At 48.0% G+C, this 20,228-nt stretch overlaps 9 protein-coding genes across 9 annotated transcripts, besides 4 other annotated features; all 9 read right to left on the bottom strand.

Annotated features, from left to right (window-relative positions):
* Window positions 1-20,228: part of a sequence feature (sequence corresponds to BAC RPCI93-26G9) that runs on past both edges of the window.
* Window positions 255-3,137, bottom strand: Tb927.6.4740 (importin-alpha re-exporter protein, putative; the record flags this gene model as incomplete). The annotated part of the gene is made up of 1 exon (XM_840498.1): window positions 255-3,137. One exon carries the CDS (start codon window positions 3,135-3,137, stop codon window positions 255-257), a length of 2,883 nt encoding a protein of 960 aa, XP_845591.1.
* Window positions 4,447-4,474: a sequence feature (AT_rich).
* Window positions 4,673-4,706: a microsatellite.
* Window positions 5,002-5,025: a microsatellite.
* Tb927.6.4730 (hypothetical protein) lies at window positions 5,354-6,022 on the bottom strand (the record flags this gene model as incomplete). Its single annotated transcript, XM_840497.1, has 1 exon — window positions 5,354-6,022. One exon carries the CDS (start codon window positions 6,020-6,022, stop codon window positions 5,354-5,356), a length of 669 nt encoding a protein of 222 aa, XP_845590.1.
* On the bottom strand, window positions 6,674-7,291 carry Tb927.6.4720 (hypothetical protein, conserved; the record flags this gene model as incomplete). Its single annotated transcript, XM_840496.1, has 1 exon — window positions 6,674-7,291. The coding sequence occupies one exon, from the start codon at window positions 7,289-7,291 to the stop codon at window positions 6,674-6,676; it is 618 nt and encodes a 205-aa protein (XP_845589.1).
* On the bottom strand, window positions 8,363-10,384 carry Tb927.6.4710 (calmodulin, putative; the record flags this gene model as incomplete). The annotated part of the gene is made up of 1 exon (XM_840495.1): window positions 8,363-10,384. The coding sequence occupies one exon, from the start codon at window positions 10,382-10,384 to the stop codon at window positions 8,363-8,365; it is 2,022 nt and encodes a 673-aa protein (XP_845588.1).
* On the bottom strand, window positions 11,182-12,153 carry Tb927.6.4700 (hypothetical protein, conserved; the record flags this gene model as incomplete). The annotated part of the gene is made up of 1 exon (XM_840494.1): window positions 11,182-12,153. The coding sequence occupies one exon, from the start codon at window positions 12,151-12,153 to the stop codon at window positions 11,182-11,184; it is 972 nt and encodes a 323-aa protein (XP_845587.1).
* Tb927.6.4690 (60S ribosomal protein L9, putative) lies at window positions 13,046-13,609 on the bottom strand (the record flags this gene model as incomplete). Its single annotated transcript, XM_840493.1, has 1 exon — window positions 13,046-13,609. The coding sequence occupies one exon, from the start codon at window positions 13,607-13,609 to the stop codon at window positions 13,046-13,048; it is 564 nt and encodes a 187-aa protein (XP_845586.1).
* Window positions 14,931-15,785, bottom strand: Tb927.6.4680 (hypothetical protein, conserved; the record flags this gene model as incomplete). The annotated part of the gene is made up of 1 exon (XM_840492.1): window positions 14,931-15,785. One exon carries the CDS (start codon window positions 15,783-15,785, stop codon window positions 14,931-14,933), a length of 855 nt encoding a protein of 284 aa, XP_845585.1.
* Window positions 16,783-17,859, bottom strand: Tb927.6.4670 (hypothetical protein, conserved; the record flags this gene model as incomplete). The annotated part of the gene is made up of 1 exon (XM_840491.1): window positions 16,783-17,859. One exon carries the CDS (start codon window positions 17,857-17,859, stop codon window positions 16,783-16,785), a length of 1,077 nt encoding a protein of 358 aa, XP_845584.1.
* On the bottom strand, window positions 18,575-20,194 carry Tb927.6.4660 (cationic amino acid transporter, putative; the record flags this gene model as incomplete). Its single annotated transcript, XM_840490.1, has 1 exon — window positions 18,575-20,194. The coding sequence occupies one exon, from the start codon at window positions 20,192-20,194 to the stop codon at window positions 18,575-18,577; it is 1,620 nt and encodes a 539-aa protein (XP_845583.1).

Here is a 20,228-nt window from a genome sequence, read left to right as displayed (position 1 = left end):
ACATCTTCTCTCCCGATGTTGTAATGCAGCAGCCCGACGACCGTTGCGGTGCGTCAATGACGCTCAGCAACTAAAGCGAATAGCTGGAGAAATGATTGAAAACACACACAAAAGCGAACAAAAAACAACTGCGGTTGGTCGCACACCGCCCAGATGTGGAGCCGCCCACGCAAATTAACCGCCGCTGTGGAACCGAAGGACGCCAGAAAAATGGAACCAAGGAAATACAACGCAAAGATACTTCCTCACACCCATCACTGCAATTGCGCCATTACCTCGGGATAAGCCTGCAGCAACCGTACCAGCTGCTCCGCGTTGGGACCACTCAAGGCTTTCTGAAGGCGCTCTCGGAAAAGCGCCTCTGGCTGCTGAACCATGGGACAGACGTCAACTGGTGTCTGCACGGCGCCCTGAAGTGGACAAAACGCATTTGTATACCCGATATCGGCAACATGCTGGGCTAAGTCATTGACACTATGAGTTTGTGGTGTAAAGCTCGTCCAGTCGTCCTTTTCTACAGCACCGTGAATCATTTTGAGGCAGCTCACAACACAGGTCGACCACGTTTCAGCATTCTGCTGCAACGTTACACAATCACCGAGAAGCGAGGCCAGGGCTATTATACATGTCTTCCGCTCGAGGACTCCGAGGACCTTTGGAACGTGGGGAAGCCAAACACGTTGAAACAACATCCAGAACAGCCCATCCTGAATGCGGTTGATTTGCGTCACAACATCGTCAGCCCCATGAGTGATCACTGTTATCGACAAAAAGATGATGAGAATGCGAACATACTTCGGGGTCCTAGACTTCTGCAGCCTCTGTATCAATGACTGATAGATAGACACCATGTATGGTGAGATAACATCCTTCGGGTATGCTCTGATCATGGTCGTAAGGATGTTAAGTCCCTCGTGGTCGTAATTCTTATACTGAACAAGCGACCTGACTACCGCTATTACCCTCTCCGTTAGGCCCTTGCCGTGCACAAATCCCGGGTAGTGCTCTATGAAAGACACCAAAAGACGAACAATAGCAGGAATGCTTCCCCTTTGTTTGTACATTTCGGGTAAAAGGAGCGGTTCCAGGAGAGCCTGGTAATACGTTGGTGGCTCGGGTGCGCCACTCCCATGAGCATCAAGCAGTTGAGCCATGATTTGAAGAGTGTAAGGCACATACTCGAGCACGTCATTCTGAAGAATGAAGATCATAGGTTCCCACAAGGCGCTTTCGATAGCAGCTGCATCCTCCGGACGTAACATGATGCACTGGGAAACAACTTCAAACATACAGTGACTAAACAATGGGTTCGACGGGTTTTTTGAATTCTCTTTTATGACAGGCACCATACAGGTTATGATGTCTCCCACAAACGACTTCACACAACCGCTACAGTTCTGGCAGACACGCATAAGGCACTGCATTGTGTACGCGATTGGTTTCTTCTCCTGGTTGAGTCTCACACAAAGATTGTGCAGAAGCGAAGGTGCTTTGTCCCCCAACACAGTGTCGGTGATAACGTGGCCCGGTTTACCCGGGTCCTGTAGAGTTAAAACACGTTCTACAGCGTGTGCAGCATATACCTGGACCACAGTGTCCTCACAAAGGATCCAGGAGGCAAGTAGTGCTATGATGTCCGGCAACAGAGAGCGCTCAATGTGTGCGCGGAAGGCTGCAACAAATCGAATACAGCTTGCTTTGACTATTGCAGGGCTCTGCGGCGAAACACCGCACGACAGCTCAGACAATACATTTTGTTTTAGAAAAGGCTCGAAAGGCACAAGTTTACTCAAGCACTGCGTCACACCCCTCTGTGTGCTCACGTGTTGCCCCTCCAACGAGAGCGCAGACACGAGATAAATGGCCAAGTCTTTAGCCTTCCAGTCACCTTGGGCGGCAGATGCCAACAACTCCTGCGCTTTTGCCGTGAAGAGTGGCCCGGTTTTTTCAGGGAAGAATAACAGCAACGCTCGTACCAATTCACCTGCCTCGCGCCGCCGAGTGTGAAAGTCACTACCCTCAATATCCCTCTGGATATACTCATCGGGTTCTGTCCCAAACAGTTCAACATCCACCTGCCGCAGCGCAAGGTTTGGCATAATAACCTCGGTCATTAAATTCACAAGAACACTCTCATTGTTAAAAACTTCCCGTGTCGCGCCACGACAGGCGGCCGCTAAAAGACCCATCCCCTGAACGACAATATCGTCCATATCACTCTCACAGCTCGAAGGGGAGGAAATGGTGTCCCACACAACCTTAAGGAATTCCGAGGCGTACTTCTCAAAGTCTTCATCAAATTGCAGAAGAAAGTGCGAGACACACATGATTACGACGGACTTCAGCTCTATTGTACATGCCCCCAATACACCAGAGCCACCGAGTTGAAGACAACGTAATAAAACACGGACGAACCCCTCGATTCCCCAGATAAACTCGTCACCAAGATCAAAAGCAGTTATATCACGAAGGCACTCCACAGCGGAGGTAAGACCCGTGCACGCAGCATGAGCGTCAGTCCCACACTTTTCCACAGCATCCACAAGCAACACCATTGAGTTAAGAAGCGGTGACGTTAAATCCGTGTATATTACTCGCAGATCATTGGCAGTTTCCTGGGAAAGGTCCGGCTGATTACGATAACGTCCGAGAATGCTGTGAGCCGTAGATAACGCTGCGCTGTGTAGCACGACACTCTTTTCGTTCATTAGAACATGAATAATACGCTGCAGCGCATCAGGCCATGCGGACGGAAAGTCAGTCTCAGCTATCATAGAAATGGCCTCTGCTAAGTTCCGCTGGACATTCAGAGGAGCGCTAAACATGATACCTGTAATGTTGTTGCGAACAAAAGCCTTATCACTCTCCGCCACACAATGTTCTGATGTTCCCTCATTCCAGCAGTTCTTCACTGTGTTTTTAAACACAATTGAACAAAAAGAGGCTGCAGGGCTTTGGGAGCTCGCTACGTTGAGAAGCAAAAGCACAAAACCACTCTGTATGTCTACGCGATTCTGAAACTCCCTGATCTCCTGTTCTGCCCTCTCCCTATCGGCGCTCTCAACGGACAAGGCGTTCTGAGCAAGCATCTCTAGTCGCCTAGTGAGAATGGGATCATTCGGGTTGATTGGATCCATGATTCCTTATCTCCTTCTTCCTTTTAATTTTTTATCAATCTGCCCTTCTGTTTGTTCTTTCTTTGCTTTATTCTTTAATATTGTTATTATTGTTATTATCGGTCCACACACACACACACACTCAGTGATCCCTTGTCTTTACCCTCAACTCTCTCAATCCTCCCCCACTGTCCGCCTCCTTCGAACTGAGACGGTGTATGTATTCGTGTGTGTGCGTACTTGAGTTTATATAATCTCCTATATCGCGACCCGCTGCTGTTGTCCTTCTTTTCTACTCAACTCTCTATCTATATGCTTAAGCAGCGCTCAAACCAATGGGCTCTTGGTTCCCCCGGCAAAGGTTTGGAGACTGAAACCCGGCGAATGCAGGAACAAGAAAAAGAGCATCAAAACACGGGCAGTAGAAACGATGATTTGGGTGGGTCGAGGGAAGAATATAGAGGCACGGTGAAAGAGGCCACATGCTCTCTCAGTGTCAACCAGTACATGGAATAAGAAAAATAAAACAAAACCACCGCATACGCTCACACGTGTAAGCTCACATGTGAACATATGCATGCATACTTACAAACACGTCCACGACCGCCGAGCACAGCATTCCTTAGCCTTCCTTAAGCCCTCTCAAAACACCTTTGCTGCGACTGGGGTGACCGCTCATTTCACCTATATTATAATACGAACCCCAGGAGTAAACCACCGATTGAATGTTACCAACTGCCGCATGCAGCAGATGTCAAACCGGTGATTCAAATTGCCACTCACATGCAATCCATATTGCCTCATAATCCGTCTCCCACAGGCCGAGGCGCAACGGTCCGACTGGCGAATCATAAAACAACCGACATGAAACTAAGCTGGTAACAATACCAGAAATACCCCTCACACAATCTTGTAACCCATAATTCTTGTAACTCTTTCCTTTCCCCAACTGTTACACCCTTCCGACCGTATTACTTATGCTGAAAAGCTGAATTGGAAGGTGTAAATCGCACCGCAACACAAGTACGGTAAAGTGACTTCCAAATTTTGGCCAAACCCCCTTCACAGAAATTCCTCCACGTCGACGCCACGGTAAAGACAACGCGAAACAATGGTTTTAATAAGAGAAACGGAAAAGAAAACAGAGAAAACCGCAAAGTTTAGAAAGATGATATTTGAAGTAGCCAAACTGCACGAAGCAGAAGTGAAAACAAGTACAACTGAAGGGTTATATGTTACTTGAGGAAAGATGGGGGCGTGAAATATATTTTCAAATACAATGTCAGCCAAGTTGCCCATTTGGTTCAGAAAGCCCAGCAGCTCGCGTTTCAAAATAATATTAAAAAAATAAAAAAATAGAGGCTGCAGCACTGTACGAGAGGCGGTGGCGACTCCCTAAACAATACAAACGGGGGGAGGAAAAATAAGGAGAAAAAGGAAAACACATCGGTCGCATCAGTGGGTTTTCAAAGGGGTCCACGCCACGTTATTCGCAGCTGCTGTTCCTTCCTTTCTTCTTTCTCACTTATTGCAACATCCACCTACAGTTGTTCAGGTACATATATATATATATATATATATACATATATACGAACAATTCTCTCCCATCTTCTCGTTTGTTTTGAATTTCTTTTTGTTTTCGACACCCTTTTAACTAGTCTGGAAGTATTTTTTTAAAATGTAGAACAAAGAACACACACGAAAAAAAAAAGCAAACTACATCTGCAAATGTTCCAAAAAAAAAAAATCAATTCCCCCTATCTGTTTTTTTTATTAGTGGTGCTTTGTCGTTGTTGTAGCTTTTCATTTTCATTTTCCTTTTCCTCCATCCCCTACTCCTCTCTTGATAATTACTCCACTTTACAAAATATTACCTTTTCGATCCATATATACATATATATATATATATCAAATATTTATTTACTCATATTTAATTTTCTTTTTAAATTAGATTTATCCTGCTCTTCCCTTCATTCCATCCTAATAATCCACACCCCCACCCATTCACCCGCCCCCATTTTTTTTTCTCACGCTTCATCAAATACCCATCCGCTATTACACATGAGATACACAAACGAACCAACAAAAGATTGAAATGAGTAAATGCAGCAAATGAAGGAATGCCGGAAGAGGATTTTCAACAAAAAAAACAAAACATATTTCATCTCCCAAAAAATCCCAGCCGACGAACCAAATATGCACTAAAAAAGATGCCTCGTTATATCACATGCTACAACTCACTTGTAGTGGCACTGTGCTGCCAAACACAGATGCGGAAAAGGGATTACGGAAAGTAAAACGCGCATTGGTGGGGTGAAAGAAAACGTTGGCCGACTTAACAAAAGAAAAAAAAAGGGAAACAGAATGAACAGAACATTGTCAAATGTGCACGAAGACAGTAAAAAAAAAGCAAAGCAGATAAAAATGAAAATGAAAATATAACCCCACAAAGAGAAAAAGAACATATCTTTATGGAAGGGGATAGAAAACTGTATAAAAGCCCAAACGATGAACAGGCTGATCATGAAATGAAATAAGTATTTACCTGAAAAGCACACGTGTGTCTGCATGTGAGCGGGAATAGGAAAAGTTAAACAACAGACATACACGAGCACACGAAGGAGGTCGTCGGGGGCATTCACACACGTTGAAACTATCATCAAAATGGATGAAGTGCCCCGTGAACAACAAAAAATTAGGAAAGAAAAAGAAATGGGGAAAAAAGCAAAAACAAGAAGGGACCAACCTGTTTTGTAGTGAGAGGAAGAAAAGAAATGGGAGGAAGGCATGAAAGCAGCAGTTTTTCCAATGATTCTACACGGGGAATACAATCCATCCTCTATTCGCGTACTTCCACCCAACCAGGCATTGCAATAAAGAGAGAGGGAAAAAAAAAAGAATAACATCCCCCAGGGTACAACACGCGCGAAAAAGAAACTGCACCCAACAGCCCAGTAAGCTTCCTCGATACAAAGCAACTTCACTCAGCGTAATGTATGGCCCAATGAAATGTAAAAATCATTTTGTTCTTACGTTGTCATTCTTAGCATTACTTCATGTCATACACCCGAAGCGCCGGCAGTGGGAAGAGTTGAGGGAGGCACAACGCCCCATAAGTCAACGATGATGACGTGCACTGTGCGGGAGAGCCAAAAGCCCAGTGACACGGGCATCTATTAAGGATACAAACATGTACTTGTAGACCAATAACAAAAAAACTGCCCATATTTACCTCTCCACTTTTCAACGGCATGCTTCTGCACTACCACGCTCAGGTACAGATGACTACTTCCCTCCCTACGAAGTGCTAATTACAATTTGCCGTTCACTTCTGCCACAATTGTTTCGCTTCGGTTTGCCTAGTTTTACCCGAATTCCACCAACAGGGTGTCCCTCCATCTGGGTACTCCTCCGTAACGACCCCATTATACCTTGGGTGCAGTTGCAAGCGACAGTTGTATAAGCTTTTCCGGGAGGCCCAGTGACACGACGACATCTATGAATAATTTTCGATGAGCCGGCCGCAACACCATCCGCGGGACGTGCACACACCTCGACTAATTCGCACGGGTTATGTTCACGGTGCTTCCCTGAAGAGAGTACCCCAAAGGAACCTGCCCCACCAATACGTACGGCATTGGATGATAAAACGCCATAGCAGGCGGCGGTGCAACAAAGTGGACAACAGGACTGTGATTCAGTGGCACCAGGGGTCGTTGCTGCGGCATCCACGACTCCTCACAGCAGATTAGGGACCTTTCAGGCGGAATACTGCTGTAAGTTGCTCGAGCCGTTCCAGCATCAACAATGGTTGGGAGTGAAGGGATTGTGGGTGTTAACTTAGGTTCAGCCGTTGGTGCGTGGAGCTGTTGAGCACCAGCACACATCTGCTCCACGAGGATACTAGAGTCCTCCGGTGTTGTACTCGGTGGCAACGACAGCACGGATTGAGTTGTTGGCAACGCCGTGGTTCTTCCGAAGTTGGCAACATTTCCACATATAAAGAAGCCACGCGAAGCATCGACACCTTCAGGTGCGTTTTGGTTAAGAACGTGAGAGAAGGCACAAGCCGCCCCACGGCTACAGCCCCCCGTGGCGAAATATTTGCATATTACCTTCGTCTCCCGTGGGGCTGAGGACAGCTCCGTGTACGTGTCACACTGCTCCGGTCGCATGGTCGTCCGCAACGACTAGGGCGGCTCCTACCGAAACGGGAGGCAAACCCTGAAACCCAAATAGCTGTGCCGCACCAGAAGCCTGTAAAGGGGGAGGGGATAAAAGAAGGCAGAAAAAATATACGCTTTCTCAGTGCTCAAGTCCTTCAGCAAATTTTTAGATGAAACAAGAAAGGAATTATGGAAAGAAAAGCATGATGCCAAAGGGTGGGGAGAATTAACTTATACATCAGCACAGTTCACACAAAGATATCATTCTCTGCCACCACCGTGGAGAGGAAAAGGCACATAGAGAACTCCCACATTTTATTGCAGCTGGTGTGGAGAAGGATGGGGAAAAGATGAAGTCAATCATACAAGTGGGTTCAAGGAAATTAGTGGTGAGGGGACTGAGAAGCAAAAGAAATTTTAAGTGGAAACACTCCGCGTTCCCGTTTCCCCGACACCGCCTTTGTAGATACAAAAAGACGCCGCTGTGGACGCTGGGAACCTTAAACAGGATATGTTTTGTCGTCCGTGTATACATCTGCTTGGTACATCATGGAGGTCATTAACCCATGAAGAGGACCAAATACTTTACATGTCCGGTTGTGCCATTTTGCGGAAAGAAGAAACAAATACCACCCAACCAACACACACATACGCGATGCAATGAATCCCCCCCCTCTTCGCTTGTCGGTGTTACGATGCAATTTGATTTCTTCTTCATTTCCCGCTTCACTGTTAACACTCCCTCGCTGTTATGATCCTCTGATTCCCTCCTACCCACACACATACACACACCTCACGCGACCCTCCATACCGCAACTAACACAAGTAGGGGCCGTGATCTGGAATATCATTTTCGAAAAAAGAGAAACAAAAAAATAGTAATAACAATAATAACAACAGTAAAAAGGAAAAAGGCACGTAAGAAAAGACAAATATAGACGCTGTGCTCTCAACACATACGGACACATGGATAAGGAGACACTTGAATATAACGGCAAGTGGAAGTACCAACGGACGATGGGAGATTGTTCCGCGTACGAGCACGTAAGCGCAAAATGGGTTTCAGCAGATCCGTCCCCCCTACATCCCAACACGGCGCAACATGATAATACAAAACTCATTGAACTTGAGCTTGTCACCCCTACAGTAGCGGGACACAAGTTCGTTCACCTGCGCCTCACTGGGCGGCAGACCGAAATGCTCCATCGAGAGGTACAACTTCACAAACCGACTGCGCTCAATGTAATCATTTCCCTCAGCAAACTTTTCAAACTCCTTCCGCAGCTTGCTGTCGAACCCTTTTTGCTTACCCTCTATGGTTGCATCAGAAAGGTTCAACCCACTTCTCTGGTTCGCGGCCCACTCTGAAATCCGCATGCTACGATAGACTGGACGCGACGTAAGCAATCTCCCCGTCTTTGCTCCCACATTAGCCCCGCTGCTTGTTTTCAGTAAATCCCTCAGTCCGAGCGATGTTCCTCCAACTCCCTTTTCTGTTAGTGGTTCCGCCACCCGCAGTTCCTCCTCTTCCTCCTCCGGTTCCCCCTGAGTCTCACTGACCTGCTCACATTGAACCGCAGCGTCTACACCCCGCACCGGCCCTGAGAACTTCTTTGTGGGTAAGCTTGCCGAATCCTCCTTACTAGAAAGGAGTTTGGAAGAGGAACCCAACCCTCCTACCCCCGAACCAAGGTTGGATGGGCACGTTGTGTTGTATTGCACATACTGCACGACACGGTCTGCCTTCTCTGGATCATCGCGGAAGGTATTTCTGACAGCCTCCAGCACAAATGGCTCTTGCACATTTCCGCCTTCATCAGCACTTTTCCCCAGGTCCCTGAGGAGCCTCGAAACAGTTTGGACGTCTGACTCAGAAATAGCGTTCTCGTGATCCAGCAACCCGACACCGTCAGAGGAAGAGCACGGACCCCCGGCGAAGCATGAAATAAACTCCTCAATTCCAAATTTCTTATCTAGATCGTTTTCAGACGCAGCCACGAGGGCACCTATTACGGATGAAAGAATTTCTTCCTCCAGCAGAGGGAAGCCATCGCGAAACACGTTGCTAAGTACAGACACGAGGCCACCAGGATTTACACATTTCGTTGTGTTTTCACCAGTTTCAGTGTACCCTGAAAGCCGCTCCAGCTCACCACTCTCGAACAACAGTTGCACACGTTCGCAACAACGTAGTATTTCTTCATGTGCAGTTGCGACGGGAAGTTGCACCAAGGTGACGTTACGAATAAACCCCCGAACAAAGTCCCCCAGAGTTAGGACGCCGCTTTTGCTGCGGTCTGTTGTGACCATTATGAGATCACAGAGCTCATATATTTGATTTTTGTCGTAGTTTTCGTCGGAGACGGCCTCCCACAGCGACTCGTATATATCAGCAAACTCCACATAACCATCGTGGTTTTTGTCCAATGTCGCAAAGGCCTCCCGGAGAACCTCAACCTCCGCCGGTGAAAGATGTTGCACAAAGCCATTCGATCTTGCATCCACAAACACGGCTGGCAACACGCCTTGGTCTTCTTGAAAAGAACGAATGAACTCTGATAAGCATAAGCGACCGTCGTTGTCCACATCCGCGCTGGCCATAATAACGGCGACGATGTCATTAAAGTTGTTCTCTCTCAGATCGGGGAATGTATCCTTGAGATTCTCCTTAAGAGCAGCAAGCAGTTCCTCCCTGTCTATGTAGCCATCAGCCTTCGTGTCGATGCGGCGAAACGAATCCTGCAGCGTTACAATCTCTTCATCTGTGAGACGAACGCGAATTGACGACACGCAGCTATTTATTACCTCCGCCGGGACAACACCAGGACCATCAACAAAAGACATTACGAACTCGGCGAGACTCAATTTGCCATCACCATCCTTGTCGGCCACATCGAACAGCGGAAGAAGGTACGAAACCAATGGTCCATACCGCTCCTCACCCACACAGCGAAAGACCATATCAAGTAACTCAGCCTTACTCACGTGACCATCGTTATCACGGTCCATATAAATGAAAGAGTCACGAAGCATGTCAACCTCCTCTGGGCTAAGCGAATCAAATTGAGGAGGCAAGCTGTGCGCAGCACCAACGTGCGTCATTGCTGTACGTCAAACGAAAGTCGCCGCAAAATTAATTGAAAAAAAAACGCTGTCGCGGCCTAAAACTGAACGCAGAGGGGCTGCAAGTATGAAAGACGAGAGAGGCAATAGAAAGAGAACAACCAGTGAAAAAGTAAATATGACAACTCCAAAGGGTAGTGAAAGCGACAAAAAGAGGAAGTCAAAGTCCCTCAACGAACAAAAAGAGACAAACCTGTTTCTTTTTTTTTTTTAACCGCGAACGATGGTATCCAACAACTTTGACGCGCATACAAACAAACATATATGCATGGGCTTGCTATTCGATGTCGGTGCGGAGGGGGAACCACTTCTCTCACAGGTATTCACTTTCTCACCCTTCATCTGTCCAATCATAAGTCGAAACACGATGCTACTTCTGTTGCCCTTTACAGCGCTTTTCTCCATTATGAATCCTCGTCGAGAAGATACTAGTCTCCAGGGTTGAGATAGTCGCTATGTCCTCTAAGACCAAATCATATAGCACGGAAAAGATTGAGGTGTCACTGCCGTCTCGGTGCGGACGCACTTTCCCTGTACAAGGAGGCGTTCCTAGCAATGAAAAAGCTTCCAAAAGCACCAAGAAGCGACAGACAGTGACGGCCTCCAAGAACGAGATTCATTAAACGGTTCTGGGGGAAACTGACACCACGGCACCCCGCCTCTGCAGGTTATCTGTGTGCGACACGAACCCGCAAACCAACCACTTGAGCTAAAAGCTTCTCAGCAACATGCAGAAACATCAATAGCCACACGATATGATGGACCACAAAGTCACACTATGCAAGCCCCGATCGCCTGGGAGCGACGTAGTGGTCGTAGTAGTGTTTCATCCAGCGCCGCGCCAGATCAAGATCCAGCTCAATATGCTCAACCTCATGATCGATGATTTCTGGATCGAGTGGGGAAGGGAAGAGATGGATTAGGCACCCGCCGTACCTATGTCCCCCGTCAAACATGTGGTCGACAACATAATGCTCCTGTTTTGCTGCAACCGCGAGTATACCCAGTCTCAACTTGACGAACTCGTAGAGAGATGGTTCAAGGTGCGATAGGGGTTCCTTTGGATCTTCTGTCACGTCAGTCAAACGGCTCCGTGCAATGCCACGATGCACAGCGACTTCGCAAAGCAAATACTGGCTCGAAGTCCGCAGCTGCTTAGTGCAGACGCAGTCAATACAATCACCAAAATCTAAATAAGGCGAATATACTACAGTGGGGTCGTACGACTGCGAGCGGTACATGCTCATACCCATTGCTTGCGCCACTTTGGCGATGCCAAGCGTGTAGCGACGTTCGATGCCCGAATAGTCAACTCCATCCGGCATTCTCAAAGGCCTATTTTGCAGCTTGTTCCGAAGTAATTGTGAGACAAACAGCTTCATCTTGCGCATTAGAAAGAGCTCCTCCGCAACCTCCAACTCAGACCTGTTAGTCTTCAAAGCGACGTACTTAACCCGTTGGTCGTCGTCAAGCTGCTTTGGGAAGTAATGCGTGTAGATAATGTCACCGAGGGTTGGTACGTAGCGGCCATCCACAGTCATCTGCTGCTTGTAGGGAAACCACCTGACGAGGCACTCTGTGCGAGGATTCGATGACTCGATATACCCATGTATGTGTCGAGGAATACTATGAGAAGTAAGCGTCTCACCGCTGCGCTTCATCATGCGCTTCCAGTAGCGGGTGAGGGGGTTGTGTTCAAATGCAGGATTATCCCACATGGACATGGCTAAACGGGGAGACGATCTCATGGCTCAGATAAGGAGCCAACGCCCGCACGCCACGTGCTGTCTCTATGTTCTACCCCCTTTTTTGTTACCGTGGGTGCAGCCCCTACACAAAGGAGTGTGGATTCCCGAAACAACGTAACAGCACAGAGAAGGTAAAAAATAAAGAAAACAAAAAAGAAATATCCGTCCACTTTTAATGTAACATGTATTAATGTCTTCTACCGCGTGTAACTCAACCCGGGTGAAGCAAACGGTGAACGCCTAAGTTGAATACGAAATAGCTCAGGCATCGCAACGTGAAATACGCCGCCGCAAGTATAAAAACTTGTGTAGTTACAAGCAGAGAAGATCTCCGTGGAAGGACCTACACGCCACGCCGACAGCCGCCGGTAACTAAGAGGCGCTGAAAACATTGAAGCAGCGGGATGATGAAGTGGCATTATCCATCCGCCCCGCTTACAGCTCAGTAACAGCATTAACCGCCGTCCCATCACTCACACCCTCAACAGCAGCGCCTACGCCCAACAAGACAGTAAGAAATACCGGAGGAAGTGTATTTATGTGGAAGCGTTATCCCGCCCTCCACCGAAAACACTACAGAGGGGATTCCTCCCGTAAGTTCTAGATAGCTGAGAGGAAACTTCATGACCTTCCTTCGACTCCCAAGCGCAAGACGCGTAGGGAATGTAAATTAGAAAAATATGAGAAAGTTATACTTAATGTGGCATCTCCAGGGGATCACCAGACTACAATGCAGGGGTGGGCGTCGGTTTATTCGAACCATCGAAGACACCCATGGCCACCGAAGAAACTCCTTGGTAGGAACAGTATTTCGACGCAAAATGAGTAAATAAGATGAAAAGGAAAAAGAAAAAAATGTGGCAGGTCAGAAAGGGAGAAATCCTCTTACTCATCAACTTCGATGTTGGTCTTTGTCTGCACGTAGATGCCGTCCAAGAACCTTACGGATATCCTTCTTCTTCACTAGGCAGAGCTGATGCATCACAGCAGCCTCACGAGACACCTGTTCCAAGTCATTCCCCTCGAGCACGAGCTCATCCTTGACAAGTGCAGCATCCGTACGATAGACCTTCACGTCGTCTGCCACCACTTGTCGGCGGACACGCTTCTCCCCAAGGAAGTTACGGATCTCCACCAATTGGTTTTCCACCGTCACAGAAATGGGAAAGTGAGCGTATGCGAAACGCACCTTGAAGCGGAACCCTTTTGTAACACCAGTGATCATGTTGCGCACGTGCGAGAGCGCGGTGTTGATGGTTGAGTTATTGATCTTGTTACCAAACCAACGAACCGCAGTGAAGGTACGGAGCTTCTTGTTCACGCGGAAGTCAAGTTGCAGATGACGCAAGTCCTTTGTGAGCGTGCCACGCTTCCCCTTCACCGTTACGATGCGGTCTTTTACGGAGACGGTGACATCCTCAGGGAAGGTGATTTGGTCGTGCGACTTGATCTTCATATTCTTTACGGTTCCCCTCTGCCTTCAAAATACAGCAACGAAAAATGAGGGTTAGAATTAATTAAACAAAGCAGTGGGAAAGGAGACAAAAAAAATGTCGAAAAGGGGAACAGCGGTATTAGCCGTATTATGTATACGGAAGAAAATAAAGAGAAGTTGGGAGGCAACAAGGCAACGAAAACGGTCACTTTCACCTCCAGACACGCACCTTGGTAGGTTATAACGTGGCAAAACGAAACAACACGCCACTTCCGAATTCATTGCCACCTTTGCCACAAACCGCCATCGTCAAGTGACCTCACAACGCACCGAGTAGCTGCACGTAGCGGCGTCCACTCGGTGAAATCTGCGAGCGATTGGATCACCCGGAAGCTGAACAGGTAGTTAATGATGCTTCAGCATGAAGTCGAGTGCATGGACCGGTGCACAGCTAATAAAAAGTGATTAGACCAATCTGTATCAACCGAGAACGGTTACAGGTAAACCTAGTGGCGCAAGAATTAGTGTACTTCGACTCCAACCGTCACTCATCTTATAGCTGGTTAATGTGCACAGTGTACCAGTATGTGGAACTCGACATTTCAAGCCCATTGTTCCAGAGAGTTCCTCCAACTTATTCCACACAAGTAACCGCACAGCATGCTGCGGCACACAAAAACACCGCCTATGTTGTCTGTACTCTTCTCCCGCTTGGTTCTGAAGCAGCATTCATGGTGACCTGTACGGTCTTCAACACATTGCAACGGACCGATAAACACACGAGAATCATCGAGGCATGCACAAGTGTGCCTTTCTTTAGTGGTCGCAACATGGCTTAAAGCAGGTCGATGGCGCCTCTAGAAACAAATCAACGCACCACTCGCCACAGCCCCAAACGTGGTCGTTCAGCGCCTTCAAGCAACTGAGCTCCGAAGTTAATTCTCAACGGCAAACCGGGCAGCACGTTGAAAAGGAAGGAGCAGCAGGCGGTGGATGTAGCCGTCAACAAACCGTATGAAAACAAAACAGTAATAAGCGCTTTATGTTTCCCTCAGTACATCAAGGAACTAATCACAGTCAGTGCAAAGAGTATCAAACTTCTGATCACTTCGATAGCCTCGAAATAATGGCCTCACTTTACTAAATGGCCGAAGGGTTAACCGCTGGCAGACCAGGAGACAGCAAGAGGCGATTTGACGCCCAAACACGATGACACGGACGCAGCGATCGCTTTTGTAAACATTTTCCACACAAACGTTTACGCACCACCCATCGCAAAAAAATGATTTCACGGCACGAACTGCCAACCTCGAAAAAGGTACCGCAGCTAATTCTGCAGAAATCAAGCTGCCACATGTGTTGTGACCACATCGCTATCCACTACTTGTTGATTTTGTTGCTGCTCGTCAGGCTCTGGAACACTGGCAGTGCCACCCACTGGCGGTTTGCAAAGTTGCGCTGAACTAGGTGGCAATTTCGTTGGGGGAAGCAGAGGTTCGGTTGAATACGTCGGTAGAGTAATAGAGCTGAACATCTCGTTCATTTTGGTTCCAACAGCACCGAAATAGGCTGACAGAACCTTGGTGAATGACATAACACTAAGATCAATGGAGGTGCGACCGTCGTAGTATAACTGCGAGCAGGCAGCCCTACTCTTTTCGCCAGCGGTCCACAACTTCACGTGCCAGTCCTCCAGTTTGCATTCGTTTCGTATGAGTCGGTCAGAATCCTGACTTTCTGCCCGCCGTAACTTCCACACTTTCTCTCGCTGAAAGTTGTGCTCTAATCGAAACTTGCGGTACGACTCCTCTGAAGCATCAAGCACACTCACATTCTTAAGAAAAGCACTCAACATATCCGTGCCGTCCTCCTTCAGCTCCTTCCTTTGTGCTACACTGGAGTCTAGGAGACTATTTCCGAGGGAAAACAAATCCCTTGCCACCTTTTCAGACTCTGGTTGCACATCCGGGACGCGCATGTACTCCAGTCCAATTTCCTTAAGTATCCCACTTAATTCTTCGATGAGCATGGAAGCACGCACAAACTTTTCCTCAAGAACTTTACCAACCTTCTCCAACTGGCGTACCTTTTTGCATGCTTGGGCCAGTGCCTCATCCTCCTCAGTAGGCTCCACATTACTCACCTTTTCCTTGACGCTCTGCGTTACTCGTCGCGCCAACCCCTTAAAAGACTCCATCACAAGCAAATAATCCAACAAGGTGACGACACAATGCGTTTGAACGAAGACACCACCACTAATAGGAAAGTGGGACGTAAACCCGAAAATTCACTAACTGGAAGAAAGGAGTGCCTCCAGTCCAGATTCAACGTTTCCTTCCAATGATGCCTTCCCTTCGCCTTCCCCGCACTAATTTTGCTACCATTTTCATGGACCGCATAATATGTGGCAACGGGTGGGTCCAAATAAAATAAAACGAGAAGAATGGGGAAGGGGGAAAAGATGGTGGGAATGAAAGTAACCAACCTTACCTATTCGTTGGGTCGGGCCGACAAAAGGAAGTAAAAAGGACAGTTCTCAAAAGCCGAGTGGGAAAAAGCGCCACACTGCCGGCCACTGCTGCACAGAAACCGTTGGGGAGGGGGGAAGGGGGGACGGTCGACAAGTTTTTTTTTGATATATGAAGGAAAGTCAGTTTGTAAAAAGTAAATAAAAAAAGTTTAGCGGGAAAAAACAAACGAACAAGGTGTGCAGATGGGCACGGCACGGCGGTCGCGGAGCACGAAACTCCGCTGGAGAGCGGATCGAAGTAGCAAAAAAAAAAAAGACACAGCGCTAGTTTCGGCATCTCACCCCTCATAAATTTCCACATACAGCACCGTGGTCACGCGCACGCACAGACATTCATTCGCCTTTCTTTTCCCGCCTCCATTTCACATTCCTCTCCAATTTCCCAGGGGGCCCCCGAGGGTAAAGACGCACAAGCCCTGACAAAGGAGCCAATTTAACGGTAACACGTCGCCCGCCCCCACCTGAAAGTGCACCCAGACGTTTCTTACACTTCATTTTCCCTCTCTTATTTTCCTTTTTAAAAAAACAAACTAACCTCCTCCTTTCCACAATCTTTTCGATCAAGCACAACGTTGTATGATACCTAGTTAAATTTACTCTATAGATGCAATACAAGCAAGAGGAAAGCAAAATAAACCCCTCTCCGGTGTAGTCTATGCGTACTTTAATAATCCGGATTGCTGAGATCACAGTTCTCAGACAATCGGAATTCACCCTGACCCACAATGACCCCATCCTTCCAGGTTCCAATGTACATGGAGCCGTCCTTGAGAATTATCTTCCCGGGGCCATCCTTCTTTCCATGCGCAAATGATCCCTCATAGCTGGATCCATCGGGAAGGACCAGAAGACCCTTTCCATGGCGGCGATCCTCAGCCCACTCACCCTCGTACCGGCATCCGTTTGCGTACTGCAGCACGCCATAGCCCCACGCATCGTCGTCACGCCATTCGCCGTCATATGTGTCCCCATTGCTATAGCTGAGAACACCATGTCCGTGCTTCTTACCGTAGTGCCATTCACCAACGTAGCGATCACCTTGAAGAAATGTTAAGGTACCCTTTCCGTGAGCCTTGTCGAGGTGCCAGTAGCCCTCGTACCGTTCCCCATTAGTGTAGAGAAGAATACCGTAGCCATCTTTTCTGTCCTCCACCCACTCACCCTCATACTTATTCCCGTTAGGAAACACGTACGTACCCCTCCCGTGCATCCTGCCATCGACCCATTCGCCCTCATAGACGCCACCGTCGGCATAAAAGTATTTACCCCATCCCTGCATGCGGCCTTCGTTCCATTCGCCGTCGTATTTTTCTGAAACGCATCCATCCGGTGCAGCATATACCACAACACCCTTCCCGTGACGCTTATCTTCTTTCCACTCACCTTCGTATTTGTCTCCATTAGAATAGCAATATGTGCCCTTGCCATGCATACGCCCATCCTTCCATTCACCTTCGTAACGGTCGCCATCGTGGTACTCAAGAACACCACGTCCATTAATACGGCCCATACTCCATTCTCCAGTATATACGTTCCCACTGGTGTAATAGCAGGCGCCGTTGCCATGAACCTTGTCATCAACCCATTCGCCCTCGTAGCGGCTGCCGTCGGCGTAGACGTACACGCCGGTGCCATGACGCTTGCCAAAGACCCAGTCGCCGTCATACTTCTCCTTATTGGGATATTGCAGGCAGCCGCGGCCATGCATTTGGCCATTTTCTATCTCACCAGAGTATATCATTGTGTCTCTGGTGCCAGCAGTTTGTTATTTACTTTCAGAAGCGAACACTTGCTCCCTTTTTTTTTTTTATTTTCGTTCTCTTGGATTTAAAGCCTCTCTTTTCTTTTTTTTACACTTTTTTTTACCTAACGTCCCTCTATTGGATTAAATTATGTACCGGGTGTAAATTATCTTTATGTCCCCTCACTGTCTGTTATCGGATGGAAAGAAGCAAAATGAAACAATGAAAAAAGAGAAGCTATATTGCTGAAAGCATAGACGCACACAAGCAGACACTGACATGCATGCACAAACACACATGCGTCCATATAGTCTAACTTTGTTGTGCACCCCCCACGACACGAAGGGACTTGGGCAGCGGTAGTAAATGAAGAATAAAATTCAAGACCCCAGTCAGGCTTGTCGCATACATCCTCCCAAATGTCACCGGCTCCAAACCTGTTTGCAGATCTGGCAGCGGTTCACCTGGAGCGATCGCCACTCCCGTTGGTCAGTGCCAACTCGAAACTAATGTACATAGACACACCCACTTCCAGGCAGCCTACTTTTAACTTACCGTGTAGCAACGAAAAGGTTACTTCCAACAGACGGAAAAGAAAAAAGAGAAACTGGTATATTAATAGGAAAAAGTATGAAAAAAATAACCTGTATACGCTTGTCCCTCTCCCTTTTCTAGCTCACCCACCATACAATACGGGTCGCAAAGGCCACCCACTCAATTATGGACATAACGCTCAGTCAACTCAATGCTCAAACTGCCACCGGCTCCCTGTACTCCCTCCAGTGCCTCGCACAACGGAGGCTCCACTGTGCCAAGTAGTGAGTCCGGTCGGCGTGTGATTCCGTCCTCTCCTACCGTGCTGTGGCGGATGCCGTAAACGATGTACCACAGCGATGTTGTTGCCATAACAACAAAGTAGTTGCGCCATGTCGTTAAAGGTAGGAAGAACAGTTGCGCGGCGTTCAGGAGAGCCCCGAGAATAGGAACGTAGGGAAAAAGGGGAGCCACGAACGGTCTGTGGAACTCGGGGTGATCAATGCGGATCTTCCACATGGACACACACACACAAGCAAGAGCAATCAGAGTGCCAAATGATATCAGCTCGCCCAACATCCCCAACGGGAACACGGCGCAAATAAAAGTGGCGGGTATACCACAGAATATCGTGGCGTTAATAGGAGTTCTGAACTGCTCGTGAACATGGGTAAGTAAGGCCGGTAGCAACCCATCTTTTGCCACGGCCATAATGAGCCGCGGCATTGCGTAGAACGAGACGAAGCACACCGAACTCAGTGCCGCTACGGTACCAACTTCAATGAAAAGTCTCAAAAAGCTCGGTGCCTTCACTTTCTCCAACGCTGCAATCACGGGTGCATCAGTTCCTAGTTCGGTGTATTTCACCAAGCCAGTCAACGAAACCGTCACCATCACGTACAGAGTAGAGCACAACAGAAGTGTTAAAATTATACCACGCGGGATGTCCCGCTGCGGGCTGCGGCACTCCTGGGCACTAGCGCATATCGTGTCAAATCCCACGTTTGCAAAGAAAACCACGCTCGCCCCACGTAAGATACCGCTGACGCCGAAGTGGCCAAAGTGGCCGTCGTTAGGTGGAACAAAGGGGGTTAGGTTCGCATTGACCTCCGCCCAGTTTCCCAGCGAATAATAAATTCCGTAGAATACGAAGCAAACAAGGGCCGCCAGCTTCACAACAACAAAAAAACTATTCATAGAGGCTGTCTGTTCGACGCCTAAGCACAGTACAACGAAACACACTACAGTGATAACCACAGCCGGGAAATTTACCACACTCCCAGTAAGGACAAATCTTCCCCCCACCACATCAATCGGAGACTTTCTCAACGGCTGCGGCAGCACAAAAGAAAACCGCTTCAAGAACGCCTGAACATAGGCAGACCAACTGACAGAAACAGCACATCCGGACACGAGGCATTCCAATGTCATACACACTGCCACTGTCCACGACGCAAATTCCCCGAGGGCAACAGAAGTATGAGTGTACGCACTCCCCGCAACCGGTAGCATCGCGGCGAGCTCCCCATAGCAGAGAGCGGTAAGGAAACATGGAAACATACACAACACAAAGGAGATTGTCAAGCCTGGCCCCGCGTACTGTGCCGCAGCCTGACCAGTGATAACGAATATACCCGCGCCAACGACGGCACCGACGCCAAGTGATACGAGGGAAAGTAAACCAAGGACGCGCACAAAGGGACTACTGTCGAGTGCCGCCTTCGTGGCGTATATGCAACGCCTCCTAACGAGCTTGCCAAAAAATGCTTCCGCGAATTCAGGACGGGACCATGAGACCATATACAACAAGGGAAATGTACAACTTTAACTTTAA

This window comes from Trypanosoma brucei, chromosome 6 (genome assembly GCF_000002445.2).
Source record: "Trypanosoma brucei brucei TREU927 chromosome 6, complete sequence".
Taxonomy (NCBI): Eukaryota; Euglenozoa; class Kinetoplastea; order Trypanosomatida; family Trypanosomatidae; genus Trypanosoma; species Trypanosoma brucei.
Note: the sequence above shows the minus strand (reverse complement) of the source record. Positions and strands in the feature narration are given on the sequence as shown.